Source organism: Stylophora pistillata, chromosome 1 (assembly GCF_964205215.1).
Source record: "Stylophora pistillata chromosome 1, jaStyPist1.2, whole genome shotgun sequence".
Lineage (NCBI taxonomy): Eukaryota > Metazoa > Cnidaria > Anthozoa > Scleractinia > Pocilloporidae > Stylophora > Stylophora pistillata.
In genome coordinates this window covers 2381746-2406868 of record NC_142519.1, presented here as the reverse complement: position 1 = coordinate 2406868, position 25123 = coordinate 2381746, and the positions used below count along the sequence as shown (strand labels likewise).

At 37.6% G+C, this 25123-nt stretch overlaps 1 protein-coding gene and 1 pseudogene across 3 annotated transcripts; one reads left to right on the top strand and one right to left on the bottom strand.

The window, feature by feature from the left end:
• Window positions 1–1993: 1993 nt before the first annotated feature.
• LOC111340795 (roundabout homolog 3-like) lies at window positions 1994–24389 on the bottom strand. Of its 2 annotated transcripts, XM_088730927.1 has the most exons (9): window positions 24327–24389; window positions 23749–23807; window positions 7743–7904; window positions 7280–7612; window positions 6616–6912; window positions 6111–6416; window positions 5417–5719; window positions 4163–4302; window positions 1994–3610 (listed from the first exon to the last, which is right to left on the bottom strand). In XM_088730927.1, the coding sequence occupies exons 3-9, from the start codon at window positions 7861–7863 to the stop codon at window positions 3440–3442; spliced, it is 1671 nt and encodes a 556-aa protein (XP_088587053.1). In that variant the 5' UTR covers window positions 7864–7904; window positions 23749–23807; window positions 24327–24389; the 3' UTR covers window positions 1994–3439. The 2 variants fall into 2 exon arrangements, with proteins under 2 accessions (XP_088587053.1, XP_088587048.1); XM_088730922.1 differs by lacking the exons at window positions 23749–23807; window positions 24327–24389 and adding an exon at window positions 10142–10316.
• LOC148740794 (uncharacterized) lies at window positions 11432–13380 on the top strand (annotated as a pseudogene). Its single transcript, XR_015990882.1, has 2 exons — window positions 11432–11770; window positions 12052–13380. The product of XR_015990882.1 is annotated as an uncharacterized LOC148740794 (transcript).
• Window positions 24390–25123: the final 734 nt, after the last annotated feature.

The window sequence follows — 25123 nt, the reverse complement described above, 5'->3', positions numbered from 1 at the left end:
CTCGCCGAGAAGGAAAAGATGGCATCTTTCCGCTTCAAGAAAATTCTATCAACAAACTAACTGGATTTTTATCAACATATTTGTTTAGAATCGTATTTACACAATACACTCAGCCAAATTACAGACTCTAAAAAAAAAAATCACAAGTTTAGCTAATTTGCAATGATCCATAATACTCTCATATTACACCAGCTTCGACCCCTTTGCATTTGCTTTAATTTTAAATAATGTCTGTTAAATATTCATTGATCCCTCCGCAGGGATGCCTACTTGCTAACGCGTATTCATGAGCATAACTGAACAAGAGGAGTTAGTGCTTTGTCTTTCGCCCTGATAACAAGATTATGATTAATATTCACGGACAGTTCCTATCCGGTGTAAGTTGTGATCTGCCGATGGTTAATCTAATTCTACTGATCTTGTCGCTGCCTTTTATCGAATATCTACCCATAAAAATAGGAAAAGAATTTTCGCCCTCACTCGGCTTCTTGTGCTCGAATAAAGCAAATAAAGCAAATAAAGCATGCCGGACAGTAATCTCGAAAACATTGAGATTCTATTTCGTCAGTCAATACCCTCTGAGCTTTCTTTTGTTTTGTTTTTGTTGTTGTTTTTGTTGTTGTCTTTTTTGTTCTCTAGGAGGTGTATGTATGTATGTATGTGGAGATGTATGTATGTATGTATGTATGTATGTATGTATGTATGTATGTACTCGCGATCGAGTCCTAGCTTGTAATTACGAAGTGTATTAATATAGTTGGAAAACTTTGCGTGGTAGTTGCGCGGTAGTTTTACGAGACAACTGAAGTCATTGATAGAATGCTCTAGAAAATTTGATAAACAACACAGAATTGTAGAATTTCTTTCGCATCTTCTGGTTTTCTAAAAGCCGTTTCAGAAACTTTAAGAGTCAAGTACGTTTATTGTACTCCATAACCGACAGTTTTTGACGTGATCCGGCTATTCGAGCATTACATCATAGTAAAAATTGTGAAGACAATTTGGTTGTACGTTTCCACCCAACAAGCAGGTAACTGGAGAGTAGGAGTTCTGGCTCGAGGCGTAGCCGTATGCAGATCTGGCAACGCAAGTGTTCTCCAAACTCCTAAATTTAGTACCTATTATCATGCTATCGATGAACACACTACTGAAGCAGAATCAAATTTTTACAAAGCAACGAATCGCAGTAGCTTACTTGTTCTATAAAGAGAAGTTTCCTTTGTTACACTCGACGGACGAAGTGTCTTTAGCGAGCACCAATATTTATCAAACTAGTAAATTATAGGAATGTATTAGCATCCTTCAGATGTAAAAAGGATTTTAAGCGATCTTTGAATTTGTTTAAGAATTCAGTTTTTCTTATTGTAAAGGCAGAGAGTTCCATATGTTGAAGACGTGTACAGGCAGGGAGACCGAGAGCAGTAATTGAGAAGTGTAATTTGTAGTCGGGATCTATTAACTTGTTTAGCCTTTCAACTCCCATGAGTGACTAGCACGAAATTTCTCCTACATTATCAATACGATATCAAGCAGACAAATGAAGGGGTTAAAGAAAAGTCCATATAATGGAAATGCTTGTTCAGTGATCAATTACCAGATTCTTGAAACTAATATCATAAAAATTGTACCAGAGTCAGTAACAAGAATTAACCGATTAGATCTTGGGAGTGAAATGACTAGCTGTTTAGTTGTTGTTCAAAAATGCCCTAGAAAGGCGATTCTGAGACTACGCGCCGCTTACGCTACTTGCGCATGTACATGTTCATGCAAGTCTACAAGATTGTAATTACGGTACACCTGGAGTTAGTGCTCATAATGGGGAAATCGTGGATTTATGTGTAAAGTAGTGCATGTAGTGCTCAAAATCATGGTGAGCATGGCAGAAAATGAATTGTTTATTCAAAACTGATGTAGAGTTTAGATTTGCTCACTACTCCGATTTGGATGTCTTAATATTGCTTGCCCCGTGTGAATCGATAAAAGTTTTCCTAACCCAGGTTAATGTATTTTTTATTTAATGCGATAGTTTCAACTTCTTTGGTTCAAAGTAGATTTTTTATTTACATTAGTTTAAGTTACCTCAAAGCAACAAATGTACAACAAGAAACAAAAACAACAAAAGATACAAACAAAGAAAACGCAAAATAGAAAAAAAAAGAGGAATGAGGGAAAGAAATGGAAGGGATGGAAGGGGTGAAAAGAATTGACCGGAACCGGCACATTCCTGTACAATCATCAATATTGACTTTATGGCGGTTGGTAGATATTCGGAAAACACGGAAATACTAAAGAGACCTTTCAGACATTTCAGCAAGCGATTGTGCTCTTGTACAGCAATTTGCATTTATTGATATTTGATATTTCTGTAGAAGATATTGCGATGTTGTGATGTTGTTTACTGAATAGTTAATACTCCATGACACTTGTTCAAGGCATTCTTGTCCCTTATGGAACGAAAATTATTTTTTTGCCGCATTTGTACTACTTTCTAAACAAGTTTTAGCTTTGATAGTCATACCCTGCATTGAGGTGTATCTCGTGTGTTAATCTAATTTTCTTTAGGGTGAGGTAGCTCTAGGTGCATTATTAATACATCATTAAGCATTCTATCCGTTGATTCGTTGTGGGGTACAAAGCAAACTGGGTTTGTGTAAGTAAAGCCTTAAGAGACCTTTGAGCGCCGTTCTGCACTGGCGCATATAAGAAGTGTCATCCTTTTTTGTTGTAAAGTCACACACCCTTCTGTACCTTAGTTTCTATAAACAGCTCGCAGCAGGACGGAAGTACCCGACTGTTTAGGGAATTGCTTAAGGCATCGCCTGAGCCATTTTCATTTAGGTTCAGACAGACCTGCAAGCCAACAAATGTAGTTGAAACTTTACTCGAGTTTGATTACAATGGTCTAGATTTTATAATCTATCACTAGATTTTATATCGTTTAAACCACCTTATCTGACTTGTAGACAACGATTGGACTTCCAAAGAAATGTCGGCAACTTGTAGCAACAAGAGATCGAGACTAACTAAGCACACTAGAAGAATGTTTCTTTTGTCAGGCGATCAGGAACATATCAGAAACACATCTAATCTGCAGTAATTACAACGAACAAGGCATGCTTAAATATGATATCTGAATGATAAAACAGCTCTTTCCTGGCATTAGTTTCTTCATTGTCACCTACATCAGTCTTGGAGTCAGAGGCCTACATACCGATACTCATATATTCTAATTCAAAAGATAAGGCAGATTTACAATCTGGCTCATTTGGACATGAGGACAGCAAGCAAACGAATTTACATGAATCCATTAAAGTCCAGAAACAAAAGAAAACGAACTTCCATAAGGAAAGGCAACAACAACAAAAAAAAACCGAAAATAGAAATAGAAAAAAGAAACGGAAAATTCCGAGTGTGTTATTAGAAATAGTCGCCCGGACGATCACAGTTCCTCCAAACCGTTATTCATTGAGAACAGAAGCAACTTTTCTTCGACCTTTCCCACGCTCTTGGTTCCAAGTGACGGGGCCTCTACAGCATCCTGAGTAAAGAAGACTGTTTCGCATTTGCCGTTGCTCATATGGACCCTTGCGACTTTCTTTTGCCCTTCCAGCTGCGGTTTATCAAAGGAAAAAAAAATTGTGACGAGTAACCCAAAAGGCGTGTTTGTGCTTTGTTTGATTATTTGTTGTTGTCTATCTTCCTCAAATCCTGTTTTTTTTTTTTATTTTTTATTTAAGGCCAAGAGCGCTCCAGTAGTTTTCAAAGTAAAAGGGAAGCGAATGAGTGATGGATAAAATAGTTCTTTTTTTTTTAGGTTTTAGAGAACTGTAAACAGCTACATACACCTCAAAGAAGCATACTTGGGTTCCAGGCACACTTAGGCGTTTTCAAACGTGTCCTTTTTGTCTCAAACTAAGTGAAGCAAACTATTTTCACCCATAATAGCGCTTTCTTTTTTATCTCAATTGTCCACGCTACTCCGTTCTCATTGAAAAAGTATCCCTGTTGAACCGTGTTCGTCTGTCGTCCACGATAAGACGTCAAAAATGTAAATGAAAGCAACAGTACGTATACGATTTTCGACGTTTTCAAAAGCCTCTGTTTCCACTTGTCCATTCCATAAAAAGGAAAAAGAAAAAAAAAAAATAGAAAGAACGTTTACCTTTTTACCACGTTTACAAAGCATGTACCACCAAAGCCCCAAAACACCATTGATAAGCACAGTTATCACAGCACAAGATACTGCGACTGCTATCGCAATGTAAATGGTTGAGCTTTCTTGTAGTCTTACTGGTGTAATTGCTGTAAGATACAATTCAAACGAAGTTAGAAACTAAATGGCCTACAACCTTCATGACAAGGATTTAAAATGCTAAAAAACAGAACCATGTAAAGTCCAATTCGATCAATTAATTACAACTGCTACAGCTTCCAGGAAAACCAAAATGTATTCAGATCGCTGAAACAGGGCTTTGTAGTTCCGGTCTTCTAATGCTTAACCATTACAGTTTTTGAAAAATACACACCTAAAAGCTCTAGAAATGATAGCTTTCCACATTGTGGTAAATTCCCTGCTTGGAATGCCATGCCATGGCTATGGTCAATCTAATCAATTATGTGATTATTGGATTTATTTAGTTATATGTTATGTGATTGGGTGACGGACTGTTCGATCACGAGTGTTCGATTTCAACCAAATGTCCGCTGACAACACTACGGAATCGTGAAAGTTAAGGCATTCCCTTCATCAATCATACTTGAACAAAATGCAATGGTTGTTACCATCACTTGTGTAACCAGGATAGTTGAGAGTATCACCCGGGTCACGCTTGAACGTTCTAATTTAAGTTGATGTTTTAACGCTGGGTATTAATATGCAGATAATTGTAGATAGCAGAAAGGCGCGGGAAGAACGATTTAACAGAATATATTGTATGGCAAAGATACCTCGTATTTTGAGTCGTACGAGTTGAATAGCATAATTCATTTATTTCCAATGCTATTTTCGTTTTCTTTTTCAGTCTGTTTGATCATTATATTTATGTAAAACTTAATTCTTCATTTTAAGTTTCTTTCCATCACGTGTCAAGCGTGGCAGTTTGATTTTAACGGCGTTCCCTCGATTGTTTCCCTTCAGTCGAGGTCGAGACCGGGACGAATGGTGGGAAATATTATTGCGAAAGTCAATTGTAACTTGCACGCACTAAGAATATTGAGGTAAGGCAATCCAAACGTGTAATCAAGTGTTAAATCTGTAGCTAGTCTAACAAAACGAAGTTTGAAAATGTTTACGCATTGTTTTGTCAGTGCAAATTCATTCGTTTTGACTATACGGTCTGCATTTCAATTTTGATGACTTCGATAAATTTTTTTTCAGGAAAGAATGCGAGTTGTTCCCTTGATTTTAATAACTCGCCTTCCTTTATGTGTAAAGAAGCCACATTCGACGTCCTCTCTCCCGCACTGTTATTTACAAAGCATTGATATGTGCCTGCATCTTCCTTCGTCGCCTCTGTGATCAGCAGCACGCTGTGGGATTTTGTGTCATCTAAATCAAGAATGGTTCCTAACCTTGGATTGGTTTTTGTAACATTTGGATCATTGTTCTTAATCCACGTAATGTTTGGCTGAGGAAGACCCGTAGCGGTGCAGCTGAAAACTAGGTCGGAACCAATAGAATAAGTTTGGTTTTTTGGATGTTCGACTATCTCTGGCTTTTCTGTGATTATAAAAGAAAAAAAAAACACAAATATTATTGCAAAAGTGAGAATAAATTAATATCATGTTGAGAGGGGATTTCCCAAGGTAATTAAGATAAGAAGAGTAAATGTGACACTGTTTCTTTTAAATGTACTCAAGGCGTTCAACCTAAGTTATCATCATAATTTTTTTTCCAATGGAATATAGAAGCAAAACGCACTATAAAATGAACCAAATGAAGTTGCTTTATTTGGAAAATCGTGCCCTTTTCATTGGAATTTCTTGAAATAGCTTTTTTTTTTTGCGAATATTCACATGTATGAATGAAGTTAGCTAAAGGCACAAGCTAAAGCGAGTATCTACATTCATTTATTATATGAATCTCACCCAATTCATTATATAAATCTCACCTAAATTCCTTGGGCTTAGAAAAACTACTCCTGACTCTTTTCTCCCAACGCTGTTCTTTGCAATGCACTGATATATTCCATAATCTTCTTTCTGTACTCCTGTTATTAAGAACAGGCTACGAATGTCGTTGCCCTCCTGAACGAGACTTGTTCTGGGGTTGGACTGTAAAGGGTATGAAGCATTGTCCTTTATCCAATAAATGGTTGGCCTGGGAACACCCTTTACAGTGCAGCTAAATGTAGCATTGGAACCAATCGAGGCCCTTTGGTTCTTTGGACCTTCGACAATCTCAGGTTTTTGGACATCTGCAAATACACATCCAAGCAACTATTTGAGTTTATGTGACGCGATGATTTATAGATAAGGATGAAAAAGAAGAAGAGGAAAAGCTTATGACGAAGAAAGAGGTGTAGAAGATTTTCGCAATTTTGATGTGAAAAGTAAGTCATAGGAGCAACCCTCGTCAAGATCCTTATTTTCCCTCTTATTTAAAAAGTATCTAACCTATGTTTAAAACAACCACTCCTGATTGAGTTCTTCCAAAGCTGTTGTTTGCAATGCACAGGTATTTTCCATAATCCTCCATCTCTACCCCTATAATCAACAGCTGGCTGCGATTCGTTCGGCCGTCTTGAATAACTCTTCCTCTAGGGTTGGTTCGTAAAAAGCGTGAGGTATTGACCTTTATCCAATGGATAGTTGGCCTCGGAAGACCCTTGGCAGTGCAGCTAAAAGTAACATTGGAGCCGATCAGGACACTTTGGTTCTTTGGACCTTCAAGAATCTCAGGTATATGGACATCTGAAAATTAATATCGATCTATTTATTTGGATGCATGTGGCGCAGTGATTTATTTCTTTGAGCAGTGCATTTCAATTGCTGTCAGCCAATAGTCACAGGAAGGAGCCTTGCAGAATTTCCTTTAGTAATGAAATACATATTGGAATTGCCTGTCCATAAATTCCAGGAGTTTCTTAGATGCTGATTATTTGGCGCTTCCTTCTCCTGAATTAAACAACTTACCAAAAAAACCAAACCAAAACAAAACAACAGAAAAAAACAAAACAAAGCAAAGCAAAACAATCTTTTATCGCAGCATTTGCCTTTGTACTAAAGAAAACGGGATGTCTATTTTTATGTAAAATTCTGATAAGCCTGGTTTGCTTACCTGGGATCCTTATTTCAAATGAGCTCCTTGTGCAGTGTTTTACATAACCATTTCCCGCTTGGCAAGTGTAAGAGCCAAAGTTTTCAACTGTCAAATTTTTAAGGACCAATGGGCAGCTTAATTTAAGTTTATGAGCATGTATGTTCGAGGGCTGTAGGCATTTAGCTCCAACGTGTCTACCTTGTGGATCGTACCACTCGATATAATCAACCCATCTATCCAAATATCCTGAGTCTATCTTCCTGGGCTCCGCTGTACAAGTCAAGGTTATGGAGGCACCAATGTGTAATTTTTTGTTTTCTGGACTTGAAGAGATGTCGACAACGGGTCTAACTGTGCAAGAGAGAAAACTCGTGGATCAAAAACAAATGATTAAATAAATAAATAGATGAATTAGTTAAAAAATATAAATTTTTTAAGCACTCTATCTTTTTAAAAAAAGATAGAGATGCTCACTACTTACTTCTTAAGTTGGAATTACACGTTTCGCCTCTGACCAAAGAAAGACTCCATAAGACGCCGGTAAGAGTCAATAATAATGTGCACTTTGCCACTTCTCCTAACGAAGAGTCTGGAGTCATCATGAAACGTTAAAAAGTGTCAGTGTCGTGGTGGTTCCTAGAGCCTGTAAAAGGGATTGCCCATTGAAAAAAAAAAAAAAAAATGAAAATCAGCAAAGGAAAGGTTTTACTTGATCAAAAAGGATCTGACACCCTAACAAAATGTTTTCTATCTCAAGGCTTATCAAAAGGAGTTTGTATGGAACTACGGATAATAACAACTTTCAATTATGTTATTTTTAATCTGCTATAAAGAGATATCTTTCAGTAGCCAACAAAACAGGCGTAATTTTGGCGGGCCAATGCTCAGTATTATTAACGTAAAGTTTATAGCGCCATCTTTGATTTTTAAAGCAGCGAAAGGCTGGGAAGAGAAGTAAATTTGTACAAAGCGTGTAAGCGACAGTCAAAAATAAGGAAAAAGGAGTTGGTGGGCAATTACCCCACCACCCTCCCCAAAACGCCAACTATAGTTCTAATTCAAAGATGGCCGGCCGAGGAAGTGATTGCAGTCGCTCTATTAAGAAGCCTGTACCTCGGGCTAATCTATTACTAGCACCCAAACACTCAATCAAGTCGAAGCCGACTGCATATCGAAAATACTTTGTCGTTTGAGTCAAACACGTCGGGATTCAATAGTTAACAAAGAGTGACAAAGAATCTGTAAGGCGCACATTATACCTCGGGCTAGTTCGTGCTCATCTTGGCGACGCAACCCAGGTCTGGGAATCCCAAAGCATTAAACTAATTTCTAAACTGGAAAGTATCCAAGGACGTGCCACCAAATTCATTTTTTGCTTACCTTTTTCAACAAATATCTGTTACAAAGAAAGACTAATGTCTGTAAACCAACTTCCTGTGTGCTACTGGCACGAATTACTAGATCTAGTTTACTTTTACAAGGCTACACATAATATGATTTACTTAGATCCGTCCGTTGTTCCCTTCGTGCGCGAATGCGCGCATAGGATCCGTACATCCGTAATCAGCTCTCAATCCTTTGTGCCTAAAAAATGCAGGACTTCTACCTTTCAGAAATATTTTTTCGTTAGAACCACTAGAACCTGGAACCTGCTTATTAGTAGACTTGACCTAGATAATGTTACCCTTGAGAAATTTAAATCTGTTCTTTACGGTTATTACTCGCGGGCTGTAGAAATAAACTATGACCCGGATTCTCCAAGGAGCTTCAAAAGCATTTGTTTGAAATGTAACACAGCAAGGCTTTTAGACCAAGAAATTAGCTGCTACATGTGCTTTAAATAGCTACTTTTTTATGTACTTCATATATTTATAAATGACTATTATATATACTTTATATATTATCTGTATACTTTTAAATACTTTTATTTCTGGGTCCGCAGTAATTGGCCTCAGCTGTTGCGGTGTCGTTGCCCAAATTTTGAAGTTATTTATAATTGTATTATATGCTCTTATTACTTATTACTAGGCTTGTATTTCCTCATTTTTTTTTATTTTTTTTTATTTTTTATTTTTGGTAATCTTCAGGGCGAAGCTAATAAAATAAAATAAAATAAAATAAACAATACACAATTAAAAACTGGAAAAACATAAGTCCTACTTAATTTGGTAACAGCTCGTTCAAGAATGCGATAAAGCAGCCATAGTAGAAGCTGTAGCATGCGGGTAGGCTGGACAATCTACCGCAGCCACATGTTTGTTGCAAATCGCTTTAATATTTCACAGCTACGTGATCTTTTTTGATGACGTGTTAAATTTCCATGCAATGAAAGGCATTTTATATCGGAACAGGCGTGAAAGAAAATTTAAAACTACCTTAGTTTTGAAGTTTCTTTCAGAGACTTCAAAATTGAGGAAGTTTACCAATATGTTATTGGTAATATTGGTAATTACTAGCGGGACGAAAAGTCTTAGCGCATCCCTTAGTGTCAGTCAATGAGATTCATATTTCAGGCTCATATTTCCATATTTCAGGTTCATATTTCTTACCAACCAAATATGTACAAAAACAGAGAAAACTTTTTAATGGAACGACATTTTCCCCTGAAGGGTCAGGGTTTAATACAGCAGGCAAAATTCTAGAATGAGTGGCCATTGAAATAAACGCTTATTCGTTTTGAGCATCTTTAATCTCAAAACCTTGGAATAGCCTCTTGCAGTTCTGTTTGAAAAAGCCTGATTTCTATTCTATAGGTCATATGTTATTTTGACCAGAAGAAGGAACCTATGGGTGGCTGTTTTCGCCATCCCTAGCTACTTCCCTCTAAGGTTAACGTCACTGTGATTAATAACAAGAAACAGGAGAAGGATAAATTCTTACTTTGTGATGAATCGTTCAAAGAAGACGGGAAGTGATGAGCCAACAAGTTACTGAATGGTAGCGGATGGGCAGGCTAGCTGACCTGATAACTTTTAGTGACTTTTGTTAACGTAAAGCACTTTTAAGAGCTACGCGCTTCATGAAGTATCCCACGCGAATTCCTCAAAGCATTATTCGTCACTAGCACGCAAGAATTGCGTGTTTAATTTGTATTCAATTAAATCGTGGGGAAGCAAATTATTTCAGAACAAAGGACGCCGATGACTACCCTGCCATCAAGTTAAATTGCATGTTTTTTACGGATAAATAAAGAAGATCAGTGGAGGAGTTACCTCTATCACATAGCTCAACTTCGGTGTAATTAAATCCATTTGCGCGAACGTAAGTCATGTTCCACTGTATGAAAAGCTTAACTATATGCGAAGTTTGATTGATTTTTGCTTTTGATCATAGCCTAGGGGACATACATATAATTAACGTCAAGCTAACAATATATTTTTTCCTCCGTGGGTGTGTTGTGATGTTACGCCACTCTTTTGATTTTGCGTGTGATTTACATTAACAAGCAGACGCATAGTAACTTGGAATCTATTTTAATGGTCATGTAACATGCGCCTTGAGAAGAAGCTTATTTTTCCACTATTGATTGCGAAGTTCCCGTCCAGTTTGGCCACGCGTTTTCAAAGTTTTCCAGATGGTTTTTCCGTTCCGTCCCTATTTAAATGGACTTTTAAGAGCTCAAAATGAAAAATTATACTCGATTTGGAAAAAAAGATAGACATTCATTTCTTAAAAGTAACAAAATCAGCTTTCGATCATACAATACTTCCATTCACAAAAGCAATGCGAATATGGAGGTAAGTTTTGGCCGTAAATTTCACTAAACAACGATTCAAGCGGAAGATGGTTAATTTCTTAAGTGGGTCTTTTGCCCGAAAATAATTATGACGTTTTTCGCTTCTACATAACATATTTAGCATTTCTTGTAATAAAGATTCTGTCTCTTGTCTTATTTTCTTCTTAAAACTTGACTGCTGAGTAAATATTTTGACACAAACTTCCATTTTCATAAAAGGTTGAAAGTTTTCAAAGAAGTTACCTTGTAACCCCCACTGCGACTGCGTCATTGGGGGTAACAAGGTAATTTGGTTATATCGACTAAGATGAAATTACAAACTGGCCACCGTAACGAGTTGAAAAGCTGACGTCTCGACCGAAGGGCTAACGCTCGAAACGTCACCTTTTAAACTCGTTACGGTGGCCAAATTATATTATAACATAACCAAACTAAAGCGCTCGCTCTGATTGGTCGATTTAGCGTCCCCCATTTGCCCATGGGTGTACGCTGCTGACGTGAGCAAATGTTTCCAAGTGAGGAAATGTTTCGTTGGAAACTGTTTCTTTAAATAATGGCTGGAGTCTCTTCTGCCGGAAATATGGAAATGTCTTCGAAATTTCGGGAAAATGAGACAGAAATGCCATCCTTTAAATTATTTGATTTCTCATTTCTTGAGCCACCTACAAAGAGATTTGCGAGTTTAAGTGAAAGCGAACTCGAATTGCTTGTAAGCGAGCGGCACTCCAAAAAGACAAAAGAAACCACAAACTGGTCTGTGTCCACATTTAAAGGTAAAAAGCAGCTATCAGAGATAATCTGACACTTTTAAATAGGCTTCGATAAAGCTAAAAATAAGAACAAATTAGTTCCTGAAGCCTTTACCGATGAGTAAAATGTTTGTAACCGTGGAACCCCATTTAATGCTGTACGTAAACAATCTTGACGAAACCTTTTGAATTGCCTTTGTTAAAGAGCGTTTACGATGATTAGAGGTTAAAATACTGAAATTGAAAATTTAAGGTCTTAAAAAAAGAGAATTTTGACAGACCGTTTCTTTTTCTGTTAATTTCAGCTTGGTGTACAGAAAAAAAAATTCAAACCCCGCTTGAAGAGATGAGTATCGGCCAGCTGGATCAAAACCTACGAAGGTTCTATGCAGAAGCCAGAACGAAAAAGGGCGAAGATTACAGCAAATCTACCATACTGGGATTCCGTCACTCAATGGAAAGATATCTCAATGCCCCTCCTTTAAAGAGAGGCCTAAAAATTTCCACTGATTCGAGATTTTCAAGATCAAACTTGATGTTAGATGCACAAATAAGAAGCCTTAAGCGAAGCGGCAAAGAAAATGTCACACACAAACCTGCTATCGAAGAGGAAGACCTCCAGAAGTTGAAATCCAGCAAAGTCTTTTCCTTCTCTCAACCACTTTCCTTGCTGAGGAACGTTTGGTTTCATGTTGTCCTTTTTTTTTTGCCGAAGGGGCCGTGAAGGTCAAAGAAGCTTGACAACGAAGAGCTTCAGGTTCGAAATTGATGCGGCTGGACGAAGGTACGCAACAATGAGCCATGATGAAATGTCAAAGAATCATCCTGGAGGATTGAACGATGTAGAGAGCACAGAAAAAGAAGCAAGAATGTATGAAACACAAGATCAAGGAGACGGCTACAAAGCGCTGAAACTATACCTGCAGAAAGTCAATCCAAATTGCACTGCCTTTTTCCAGTATCCGAAGAAAAACTGTGCAGCCGAAGATGCAGTTTGGTACGAAGCACGACCGCTTGGAATACACAGCCTCACTAAAATGATGAAAAATATCAGCGAAGAAGCGAATTTATCCAAAGTTTACACAAATCATTGTGTAAGAGCTACTGCCATCACTCTCTGGTCCAACGCTGGGATTTCTAACCGCCACATCATGGCCATTTCAGGACACCGCAGTGAACAGTCTCTGGTGAGCTACAACTCTCGTCCATCGACATCACAACTGCACAACTGCAGTCAAGTCTTGTCGAGAGCCTTTTCTTCCTCCACTAACAACCACAGCAAGTCATCAGAAGTTTCTAAGCAATCCATGTCGTTCCAGACCAAACAAGTGGCAACGAAATCGCTTTTCGGCGACTGCAGTATTCAAAACTTGCAAATTGTTTTCAACAATTCTTCCTCCGAAATTGAGTCAATTTTTAAATGACATTTGAGTACGGTTTTTTACTTTCGTCAGAAACTTCGCTCCTGATTGAGCAATTGCAACGATTAGCTGTAGATACAAAGCTCAGAAAGAGCTTTTTTTCATGAATTTCAGTAAACATGATCACATTTGTCTTCGATTGACTTGACGAGGATACCCGTGCAATGACTACACGAACATTTTTGGTTCAATAAAAGGGAAATTCTATGGCTACATTGTATCGATGTTATGTTATAAAACAAATGGTAAACACCACAGTGTACACTATTGAGTTATGGATGCACTTGGGAGGTTTGCTAAGCACTCAAGAAGCTAGATTCGCTCTCGGCTATCGCCTCAGCGACTCTTACGCTTCTTTCGTGCTTAGCAACCTCCCGCGTGCATCCATAACTAAATAGTGTACGCTGTGGTGTTTACCATTTGTTAAATCTCAACTTAGTTGATATAACCAAATTACCTTATCATATTAGGGCTAGCTTGTATAAAGATGATTTACTCTGTTGTTTTCTTTTTTCGACTATGCGATTTCAATATATTTGTTTCCAAACATGACGACATAACGACATTTTCAACGATTTTGAAACTTTGTCTAAATGTTATCAGCCGGCTTATGTCGTTTAGGTTTCACTCAAGCGGGAAATTCCGGCCGGCCCATCAAAGGAACTCGTTTAGGAATGAATAGATGTACATACGCCCACAAAAATAATTCGCTTACGAACTTCTACCTGCCTGTTACGGTAGCGACGGCTTCAAGCATCACCAGCTCCAGCAAAAATTGCACACGTAGTGCCATTTCGCTTTTTTTTTTGCATTCACCTAGTTTTAGGTTTTATCCCTTTTAAAAGGGTTCCTCTGGACAAATTTAAACACAAACTTCATTCCAACTAGCAATTGAAGAGGATGTTTTAGGTACGCTTTCAAAACCTAATGAAATTAAAAATTCTGGCTGAGGGTTTTAGCATTGACAAAAAAGAATGAAGAGGAAGCTTTTCAAACACACTGACATACTTGCATAAGACGTTTTCTTGGAGGGAAGGCAAATTTTTATTAGCTAATTAGGCCATTGCTATGCTTATACCCAATGTTAGCATCTTCAACTTTGGCAATTTTGGCAAAGAACATTTTATCTGCCAGTAAACAATCAGTCAATTTTACGGTTGTCAATCTGAAGCTGCGAACAAGATAACAACCACCCGTGAATCATTCAAAATATATCGGGAAAAATGAGCGAAACACAGTTAAATAGGAGAAAAATGCGAGATTTGCATTTTCAGTTAAGTGTAAATATTTTTGGTAAAAAAATATTTGTATCATCGTTGGTATTAATCGCCTCGACCTCGTGAAGTGGGAAAAATTACGGAAGCCGAAAAGGGACAATCCAAAAATATTTTTCAAATCCTGAAAAATATTTCAAATCGCAATATTTATTTTAAACTCACTCTCGAAAAGTTTGAGAAATCCAAAGATATTTTGCAAATCCAAAAAAATATTTAGAAATCCAAAAAATTTTTTTCAAAATCCGAAAATATTTTGCGAATCCAAAAAAATATTTTGAAATCCAAAAAAATGTTTTCAAAATCCGAAAATATTTTGCAAATCCAGAAAAACATTTTCTCACGTGCTATTTGCGCCAGCAGTCACCCACTGTTACACCGGCGTTTTCTTGCCATATCCCGCGTCATCCCGCATTCAAAATGGCGAAGGAACGAGGTTAGAACATGTTCTGTCATAAATGTGGAAGAGAATGTTGGAACAATGAAGCATTCTGCTGTTGTTGTGGAACACTAAAATGGCGTGAAGAGGAAAGTGTCTTGTCCAGCGCGGGAGGCGAAAGATTGGCTATAGAACGTTACTTTAATAAGGGATTTCGTTACGAAACCATTGTTCACTTTCTGGCAGAATACCATGAGATTTCAATGAACTTGAGGACTTTGAAGAGAAGGCTATGTCACTATGGGTTACAAAGAAGAAACCACCTTCATTCAGAAGTTTCTAAGACTTCGTCGTTTATGCAGTGATGACTCTAATTTCTACCACAAATCAGAGTCAATGTGCCAGTTTTTCGATAAACGTGGTTACCCTGTTTCTGTCGTTCAAGCGAGTTACCACCACGCGCAACTTATTGATCGACATTCAGCACTACAAACGTCGCATAAGGGTGATTCCGACCGCATTCCATTCACTCTCACGTTTCACCCTTACAACCACTCAGTTAAATCCATCATTCTTAAAAACTTTAAATTACTTTAAAACGATCCAGAGACAAGCACTATCTTTTCGCAGCCTCCGCTCATTTCATTCAAACGCGACAAAAACATAGGCAATTTTTTGGTCAGAAGTTCTTTTCAGACTAATGACCAACCAGGCACTTTTAAATGCGCTCGTGCACGATGCAAAACGTGTCCTTTCATTCACAACGCTGATAAAATATCGGGACCTAAACGACCATTAACATCACCGATCACTTCACGTGCACCTCGACCAGTGTAATCTATTGCATAACTTGCACTTATTGCAAAAAGATATACATCGGCGAAACAGGCAGAAGAGTAGGTGACCGATTCCGAGAACACCTTCGAGACGTGGAAAGGAATGACAAGGACACATCGAAATCAGCCGCTAGACATTTTAATTTACCTAATCATTCTAAGCAACATATGGCAATCTGCGGTCTTTCCTTACACTTAGGTAGCACGGAAAGCCGTAAAAATCTTGAACAAAAGCTCATCTTTCAAACCGGCAGTCTAAATCCCACAGGGATCAACGAACGCTTTTCATTCCACTAATTTATTCTTGTTTTTCTGGTTGCCATGTTCCCACCAATAACGTAGCTCCATTCTCTGCCTTTAAAAGCACACACAACCCACAATTCCTCTATTCGCTCCTACGAAGGGCTAACGCTCGAAACGTCAGCTTTTGTAATCGTTACGGTGGCCAATTTACCACTTCAACTTTGTTGATATATCCAAATTATTTCGTTACTCCCACCGACGCAGCCCCAAACAGTTTCTTTCGAAACTATCAGCCTTTATTCATTCAGAACATACTGTCCAGGAAATAGTTAGACGAGAAATTGTTGTAAAATGGGGTTGACAGGCCTACACGACTCCCCAGCGCGTGTTTAGAGTAGCCTATTCAAAGTCTGGCCCCATTGAGTATGTCTTTGGGCGACCGTCCTCTTTTGTAAGATACGAGAAACGGATTTTTGTATATTTCGTTGAGTAGTGCTTGTGTTTCTATTAAATGCCAGTGTCTCATGAGAATTTGCTTTATGTTTGGCACTGATGGTTGGTATTGTGTAACCCAAAAGGCAAGATTCGTTGGTGCGTCTTTTGTTTCTGTTGAAGAGCTAATTTCCTGTTTTTTAATTCACTTCTGAGAGGGTTGTGCTATTGAGGTCCTCTCGGTAGCCTCACTTTAGCAAATGCGCTTTATTTGTAATTTTCTCCTCAAATATTGTTTGAGAGGAGTTAGAAGTCTATGGGTCTCCCCTTTTATGAAGTCTCTTTTAATTCCTTGTTGGTGACAGGAACTATAGTGTGTATACTAAAATTTCTCAGTTTGTTTAAAATGAGTACGCACATCAGGGATTGCGTCTTTTTAAATCGTTCGCCTTTGTAGATGTACAGCTATTTTTTTCACTGTCTCGATCGTTAAGTTGTCTTGATTGCTTTCAGATTACGCCACGCGCGCTGATTCGATCATACTACAGTTCTTAGTGTTCCTATTTAACACAAAATTTTTTGGATTTCAAAAAATTTTTTTGGATTTCTAACTTTTTTTTTGGATTTGGAAAATATCTTTGGATTTGTCAAACTTTTCGACAGTAAGTTTAAAATAAATATTGCGATTTGAAATATTTTTCGGGATTTGAAAAATATTTCTGGATTGTTCCTTTTCGGCTTCCGTAAAAAATCGGTCAGGCGACAAGGGTTTAAAAAGAAATATTAAAAAAGGAAACAAAACAACATCAAAAAAATCTAAAAAATCCCGTAGCTGATCGAATTAAACAAAAGACAGATCCAGAGATAATGATTCTGTTGCTTGCAAAGGAACAAGTAGGCTGCATAACCAAACGATGTTCGGGAATTGAGCAAAAGTCCCTCCTTCTTCCAACTCAAATACCAGAGTAGATGGGGTGACTGAAGGAATTTTTGAAGTGTAACAATAGTCTCTAGAGTATTCTTAATGGCTCTAAAAATTCCTAATGTTGCTGTCTATGTTTGATAGCGCTATGTGTTCATTTAGAGCGTTGGCGAGACATCACACGAGCTAAAAACTAAAAAGAACGCCTCAAAGAACAAACACAGGCCATAGCAACATTGGATGAAAACTCTTTGTTGGCTAAACACTATCATCAAAGAGATTTTGAGAGTGTTCAAATTGTTGACAGGTCATCAGCGTGTTGACAAATACTAATCCTTGAATCTTGGCATCCCGTGCGAGATTGGAACGCTAGAAATGGACTCATAGCGCTATCATACACATACGAAAACATTAAGAATTTTTAGAGCCATTAAGAATACTCTAGAGACTAATGTTACACTTACAAAATTCCTTCGAGATTTAGTTTTATCACACATCGTGTACATATACCATGCAGGACGCCGTTGGACATTTGCATTTTTATCTTTGCTGACCGAAGAAGGCAACCGTAGTAGGCGAAACGTCCTGAAAAAGTATATTTTTAGGCAGTGTCAACTTTTTAATTCTTTTTACCAAAAATGTTTAAACATGTCTGGCTGCGCACTGAATATTTTATTAAAAACAAAAATCGTTGCTGAGGCAGGAAAATGGAATGCGAAAGCAGCGATGCTTTTGGTTTAGCTCAGAGGAAAATCGAGCTATTGTCGTTGGAATGTAACAATAGGCTGCGAAACCTTCATTGAGCTTTGAAGTTGTGTGAAAAAATAAGATGGTTGAACCAAACAATAGAAAACAATTTAGCATGATATGGTGTTTAGTACAGAGTCAGACGGTTAAGAAGAGAAACAGACTAGTAAAAATAAAAGGTTAAAATTTGCTTACGATTTGCAGGAATGATGGCAGAAATTCAAAGATTTCCAAGGAGTAACCAGTTAAGAGGAAATGTGGCCAAAAATCGAACATTTTCAAAATATAGTACAAAATATATGAACCTCATATATTTCATTGTATCTCATTTATCACTTTCACGGGTTTATTACGAATCAACTTAACGGCCTGCTTCCAGTTGGCTTGTTAGCTCAATTGGTAGAGCGCTGCACTAGTATCGCAGAGGTCAGTGGTTGGAATCCCGTAAAGGCCTGATTTTTTTCAGGTCTGATTTTCGCTATTGCTTAAATAGCGCTATCTACTGCGAAGATCATGCATCATATGTATTTAATACCGCAGTACAAAATATATGAACTTCATATATTTCATTTTATCTCATTTATCACTTTCACGGGTTTATTACGAATCAAATTAACGGCCTGCTCCCAGTTGGCCTGTTAGCTCAATTGGTAGAGCGCTGCACTAGTATCGCAGAGGTCAGTGGTTGGAATCCCGTACAGGCCTGATTTTTTTTATCAGGTCTGATTTTCGCTATTGCTTAAATAGCGCTATCTACTGCGAGGATCGTGCATCATATGTATTTTCAAAATATGGTGGCAACAGCCGAAAAATCGATTCGGCTCATATTCTCAAGTTAGGTAGGCCTTATGGTGAAACAAAGCACTGCATACTTTGTTTGGCTGAATATCGATTTATTTTCGACAAAAATCAACAAAAGTTGAATTTCGTCCAAATGCCACTTTTGAAGCTCAAAATTTCAGACGAATCTCGGAGCGTCGCGCCACGAATTGAAAACACTTGGACCGATAAAAACTACCAAATCTTGAAAACAAAATCAATACATAATTAGACAGCAATTTGAGCAATTCTTGATCATTTATTTACACAACGTAATTGAAATTATCCCACCTTCTTCTAACAAGATTAAAAATAGGTCAAAAGTAACCTGTTATTTAACTATGTGCTATAGAAAATAATCGACTGAAAATTTGACTTTTGAAAGATGAAGTGTGGTTCTTTTCGATCCCAAAAGGATTTTTTGGGGAAATGATTCAGTGCGATTTAATCAAATTTTAAAGTTGGATAAAATGAGCTGATTTGACGATGCCGCTTTGAAGACCGCTTTGCAAAGATTCCTGTTTTTTTAAGCTCATCCCACATGCAATGATGTCGAGTGTTTTCGAAATGGCTTGAAAGCTAGCCAAATATGGAAAGTTCATACAAGTTCTCACGAGATAACAAGGGAGCCATATGTGAGTTCAAACTACGAAATACTGGCAAAACTATGACGGCCGATTTAGCAACAAACTATGACGCTGAGACGAACACCTCACTTGCTGAAAAAATCAAGAATGTTCGCGAACACAATTTCGAAGGTGGCGCTAACAACAGCGAATTGGATAATGATACTGACAGAAGCAACTTTAATAGTAAATATCCTGTTTCTGTAATTGGTTTTTATTGGGTTCAGTACTTGTAAAGTACGATTTGGTATTTCGCACATAGTCACTATTAACAATTGGTTCATGCGTTAGCGTGCGTTCATCGAGAGTTGAAGCACGCGGGAAGTTTGGAGAGCACGAAAGATGCCTAAGAGTTGCCTAAGAAATGCCTAAGAGTTGCCGAGAGCAACTCTAGCTTCTTGAATGCTCTCCAAACTTCCCAAGTGTTTCAAGTCTCGATGAACGCACAGTTGACACATAAACCAATTTTTTTATAACATTTTCAGCGCTGTAGTTTATGTATAAAGGGCATAAATTCCCTCTCCAACCGTTCAATGCGTTGTTTATTTTGTTTCGGAAAATTATTTCGCTACGCTTCAATGATCTTGTCTCAGATTGGTCAAAAACTGACGGGTGAATTCATGCGTGGAAATGAAGTTAGTTGCGAAAAGAGATGAAGCCGTTGATTGTTTTGTTTTCCCTTTCTCTGGGTTCTTTCTCGGGAGTTATTAGCGGGACGAAAACTCTTAGCGCATCCATTAGTCGCAGTCATTGAGATTCATATTTCAGGTTCATATTCAGTATCAACCAAATATGTACAAAAACAAAAATAACTTTTTAGGTAAGGAAATTTTCCCCTGAAGGCTCAGGGTTTAATATATCAGTCAATATTCTAGAATAAGCGGCCACTGAAGTAAACGCTTATTCGTTTCGAGCATCTTTAATCTCAAAACATTTTAATAGCCTCTTGCAGTTCTGTTGACAAAGCCTGATTTTTATTCTATAGGTCATATGTTATTTTGACCAGAAGCGGGAACCTATAGGTGGCTGTTTTTGCCATCCCTAGCTATTTCCCTCTAAGGTTAACGTCACTGTGATTAATAACAAGAAACAGGAAAAGGATAAAATCTTACTTTGGTGATGAATCGCTCAAAGAAGACACGAAGTGATGAGCCAACCGGTTATTGATGGTAGCGGATGGGCAGGCGAGCTGACCTGATAACTTTTAGTGACTTCCGTTAACGTAAATCACTTTTAAGAGCTACGTGCTTCATGAAGTATTATCCCACGCGAATTCCTCAAAGCATTATTCGTCACCAGCACGCAAGAATTGCGTGTTTTGATTTGTATTCAACGAAATCGTGGGGAAGCAAATCATTTCAGAGCGAAGGACGCCGATAACTATCCTTCCATCATGTTAAATTGCATTTTTTTTTACGGAGAAATAAATAACATTAGTCGAGGAGTTATCTCTATCATCTAGCTAAACTTTGGTGCATTCAAATCCAATTGCGCTAACGTAAGACATCTTCCATTGTACGAAAAACTTAACTATATTCGAAGTTTGATTAATTTTTTCTTTCGATCATAGCCTGGAGGACAGATCTACAAACTAAAAATATTTTTTTCCTCATTCCGTGGGCCTGTTGTGCGTGTTATGCCACTCTTTTGATTTTGCGTGTGATCTATATTAACAAACAGACGCATGGTAACTTGGAATCTATTTCAATGGTCATGAAACATGTGCCTTTAGAAGAAGCTTTTTTTACCACTATTGATTGCAAAGTTCCCGTTTCGCCGCACGTTTTAAAAGTTTTCGAGATGGTTTTTCCGTTCCGTCCCTATTAAAATCGACTTGTAGGAGCTCAACATGAAAAATGATACTCGATTTGGAAAAAAAAGGTATACATTCATTTCTTAAAAGTGACAAAATCAGTTTTCGATCCTACAATACTTCCATTCACAAAAGCAATACGAATATAAAGGTAAATTTTGTCCGTAAATTTTCCTTAACAACGATTCACACGGAAGACGGTGAATTTCTTGACTGGGTCTCTTCCACGCAAGTAATTATGACATTGCTCGCTTCTACATAACATATTTAGCATTTCTTGAAATAAAGCTTCTGTCTCTTGTCTTATTTTTTTCATCAAAACTTGACTGCTGAGTAAATATTTTGACAAAAGCTTCCATTTTCATAGGCATAAAGTATTTAACTGTTCTTATCATACACAACGAATATTTAACAATTATTTCACGAGCGCGCGTTGGATATGAGATGATGGATAGCCAACGAGGCGCGTAGCGCCTCGTTGGCTATAATCATCTCATATCCAACAAACACGAGTGAAATAATTGTTTTATTAAAAACGCTACATTAAATTATTAAATTCTATTACATTTTTAGCTCCCTTTCAATTTTAAGCTTATGCGTACGCTTACCATATCGTATTTTATGGTATATTGGCTCATATACCATAATGGCTAGGCCAATGAAAAGTCTTGAATTGCATTATCCAATGATCCAGTTTTTAATAAATGAAATTATTAAAAACTGGATCATTGGATAATGCAATTCAAAACTTTTTATTGGCTTCGCCATTATGAGATATGAGCCAATATACCATAATCTAATATCTGTACATCGATGCACATACGACCACAAAAATCTTCGCTTAGGATCTTCCTGCCTGTTACGGTAGCACGACGGCATTGAGCATCGCCAGCTCCAGTAAAAAGGCACAGGAAGCGGACATTTTGCTGTTTTTTCTTTAACCTAATTTTAGGCCTTATCCCTTTCAAAGGGGTTCTTCTGGACAAATTTAATCACAAACTTTCTTCCAACTGTCAGTTGAAGACGATCTTTTGGGTACGCTTTTAAAACCTAATAAATTTAAAAGTTCTGGTTAGCGTTTAGATTTTACTCAAGAATGAAGAATGAAGAGGAAACTTTTCAAACACACTGTCATATGATTTGCATAAGACGTTTTCCTGGAGGGAAGGCAAATTTTTATTAACTAGTGAGGCCATTGCTATGCTGGTACGCAATGTTAGCATCTTCACCTTTGGCAATTTTGGCAAAGAATATTTTATCTACCAGTTATCAATCAATCAATTTTAACGTTTCTCAATCTGAAGCTGCCATCAAGATAACAATCACCTAGTGAATTATTCAAAATATATCGGGCAACACTAGCGAAACACAATTCAAAAAAAGAAAACTATGAAAGCTGGCATTTGCCAGAGCCTGTGCAAACGTTACTGTGGTAAAAACAGTCATGAGATACCCAGAATTTTAGCACATAACGTAAAACCAAATCACATGGCTCACCCCAAAAAAAAAATTGTCAGACGTATTTTAATGACGTTTGGTGTCTCAGCAGCTCTTAGTGTGTCTCGCACTTACGTGTCACTTACCGCCGTTATCGTGAGTGTTTGGGTGCGGCAATCCGTCTAGAATACAGTTTTTAACTGGGATTTCAACTTTTCAATCTGAAGCTTGACTCTGTCTCTAAGACCGTGTTTTTACTTCTAAAAACGTCCTGGAAATTTCAACACATTTTTAGGCAGGCATAATGTTTACCTTGACGGCGTGATTCATTCCTCCGTTCGACTGAAAAACGCAGAAAGCTAATGTTACGCCTCAGTGCTCCGCAAATTCTCTGGTGTGTTTGGCCTGCCAGATATATTTGTCTTGAGGGCATTCAGCTCGTACTACGCTCGATATCAACAAGGGATTGATTAAAGATTTCGAAAGATTTTATGCGAATTTGTCTCCGTGAACGCCGTTAGCGGCAAGTTTAGGAAATTACAAAATTAACAAATTTTTAGTTGCCTCTTTTAGCAATGCTTGATTATGAATGTAATCTTTTCTACCTAAGGTTTATCTACTCGGTATATCTCGACAAGTTTGGTAAAGCAAATGTTTATATAATTTTCGCCATCTTTCAGTAAACGAAAAGGTTTATCTTGTCATTTCATTTTCGCCATCGATGCTTGCATGGAGCAGTGGTTAAGAATCAGTATTATGTTTTACAGTTAAAGATATATAAATCATGTTTGTAAGTAGCCGAATCACGAGGAATGTTCTTTCTAGGAGTGATGACTGTGACAAACTTGAAAACAACGATTCAAGTAATCTCTATGATAAAAAAGAACTTTTCAGAAATGAGGGCGATTTCATTTCTCTTTTCGCGAATGATCGCAGAGTAGATTCGCAAGGGCGACAAAATGTAGTCTCTCCCTTTCAAAATCTTTGTTGCAGCAGTAAAATGGAAAGTGAGAGCAGCAATATTTGTACCATGAGTTAGTAAGTGCTACTTACGTTAGAATGTGACAGGTGATAGAAAATTTCACGGTCGGCTTCAACGTTCTGTGACAAAGCTAGAGAGAATAAAAAAGTAATTAAGTAAGATAAGAAAAAACGAAAGTAATACGAAAACATTTGACATTGTGCCTAATTTGACTACTTAAAGAGAACATAATTCTACTTATAAGTGACAAATTTGACAAACAAGAACGTTACAGACAGGACTACACGTTGGGAATTCAAGATGATAGGGTTATCGCAACAACTAGAATAAGGAGGTAAAAATATTTATAACCTTTCTTTGGGGACGACGAGTTGGAAAGAACAGTCAACGAACGAGGATTTTTAGTGGCAGCCTTCAGTGGATTCTACGACGACTTTTTAGATATCTTACATATTCTTATATCCAATAGTGCTTTATCATATACTTCCGAATATTCTGGAAGCATGTAAACTGTTTATCAATGAGAAATTAAAAATAAAACAGACACCTTTGACGTAAATAGATGTGCAGCGTTTGATATACACCTACTTAAAAACAATGTCGGTAAAATTATCGCACTTCGTGAATCTCATTTCAGCTAAAGACTTACCTTGCGACAGTTTTTCACCTTGTTACAACAGTCTTTTGAATTCCTAAATTTCCCTATTTGCCATGATGTATGGAAATTATGAACCAATCGCTGTGCGACTCAGAAAAAAACACCTTCCCAATTCACTTTACATAGATTTAGACGCGTTTTCGGAAAAGAAGTTCCGTTGTAGACATCGACTCGAAGATTCCAAATGACGTAATTAGGAAAAGGAGAGTCATTTTCTATTTGCGTTTCAGAAATAAGAACGCATGAAAAGGTATCATGGTACGATCTGCTGTTACACTTTTCGCTACAACTGTCTTAACATCTCTGGAACCGTCCGTTGTTGTTGAAAACTCTGCGAATAAACAGTTTCATAGGAAATTTGAAACTTCACAAGAATTTCACTTCCTTTGCGTGCACTTTCCGTTAAGTTCGCATGGCGATCTTCCTTACAACAAAGTTTTTAATAATCCTAAAATTTCCGCATCTAATTATGACTACAATGTTCGCTTGTGATCGCGTTCCAAGATTTCCGTTTCAAAATCGACTATCGTGTCAATGATGGTGTTTACCAGATGTTACTATCATAGAGATTTGTAGAAATTTAGATTGCAACTTCAGTAATGAGCTAGACTTGGGATATAATTTAAAGTTCACACAGCAACCAGGTGGACAATCAGACATGGTTTGATGCTATTCTGATTTAGAGATTTCATAAATGTAACCGGGGAAATCACAATTCATCGACCCAACCTTTCGACACTGTCTAGTGCCTTCATCGGGGGTGATATGATCGTTGCAAGAAGAGCTCC

Excerpts from the sequence above, each read along its gene's own strand:
- LOC111340795 (XM_088730927.1), bottom strand. The coding sequence starts at position 7,863 with ATGATGACTCCAGACTCTTCGTTAGGAGAAGTGGCAAAGTGCACATTA. Across the intron at positions 7,613-7,742 it reads GTGTAATTCCAACTTAAGAA|TTAGACCCGTTGTCGACATC; the intron begins GTAAGTAGTGAG and ends TCTCTTGCACAG. Across the intron at positions 6,913-7,279 it reads ATTTGAAATAAGGATCCCAG|ATGTCCATATACCTGAGATT; the intron begins GTAAGCAAACCA and ends ATTAATTTTCAG.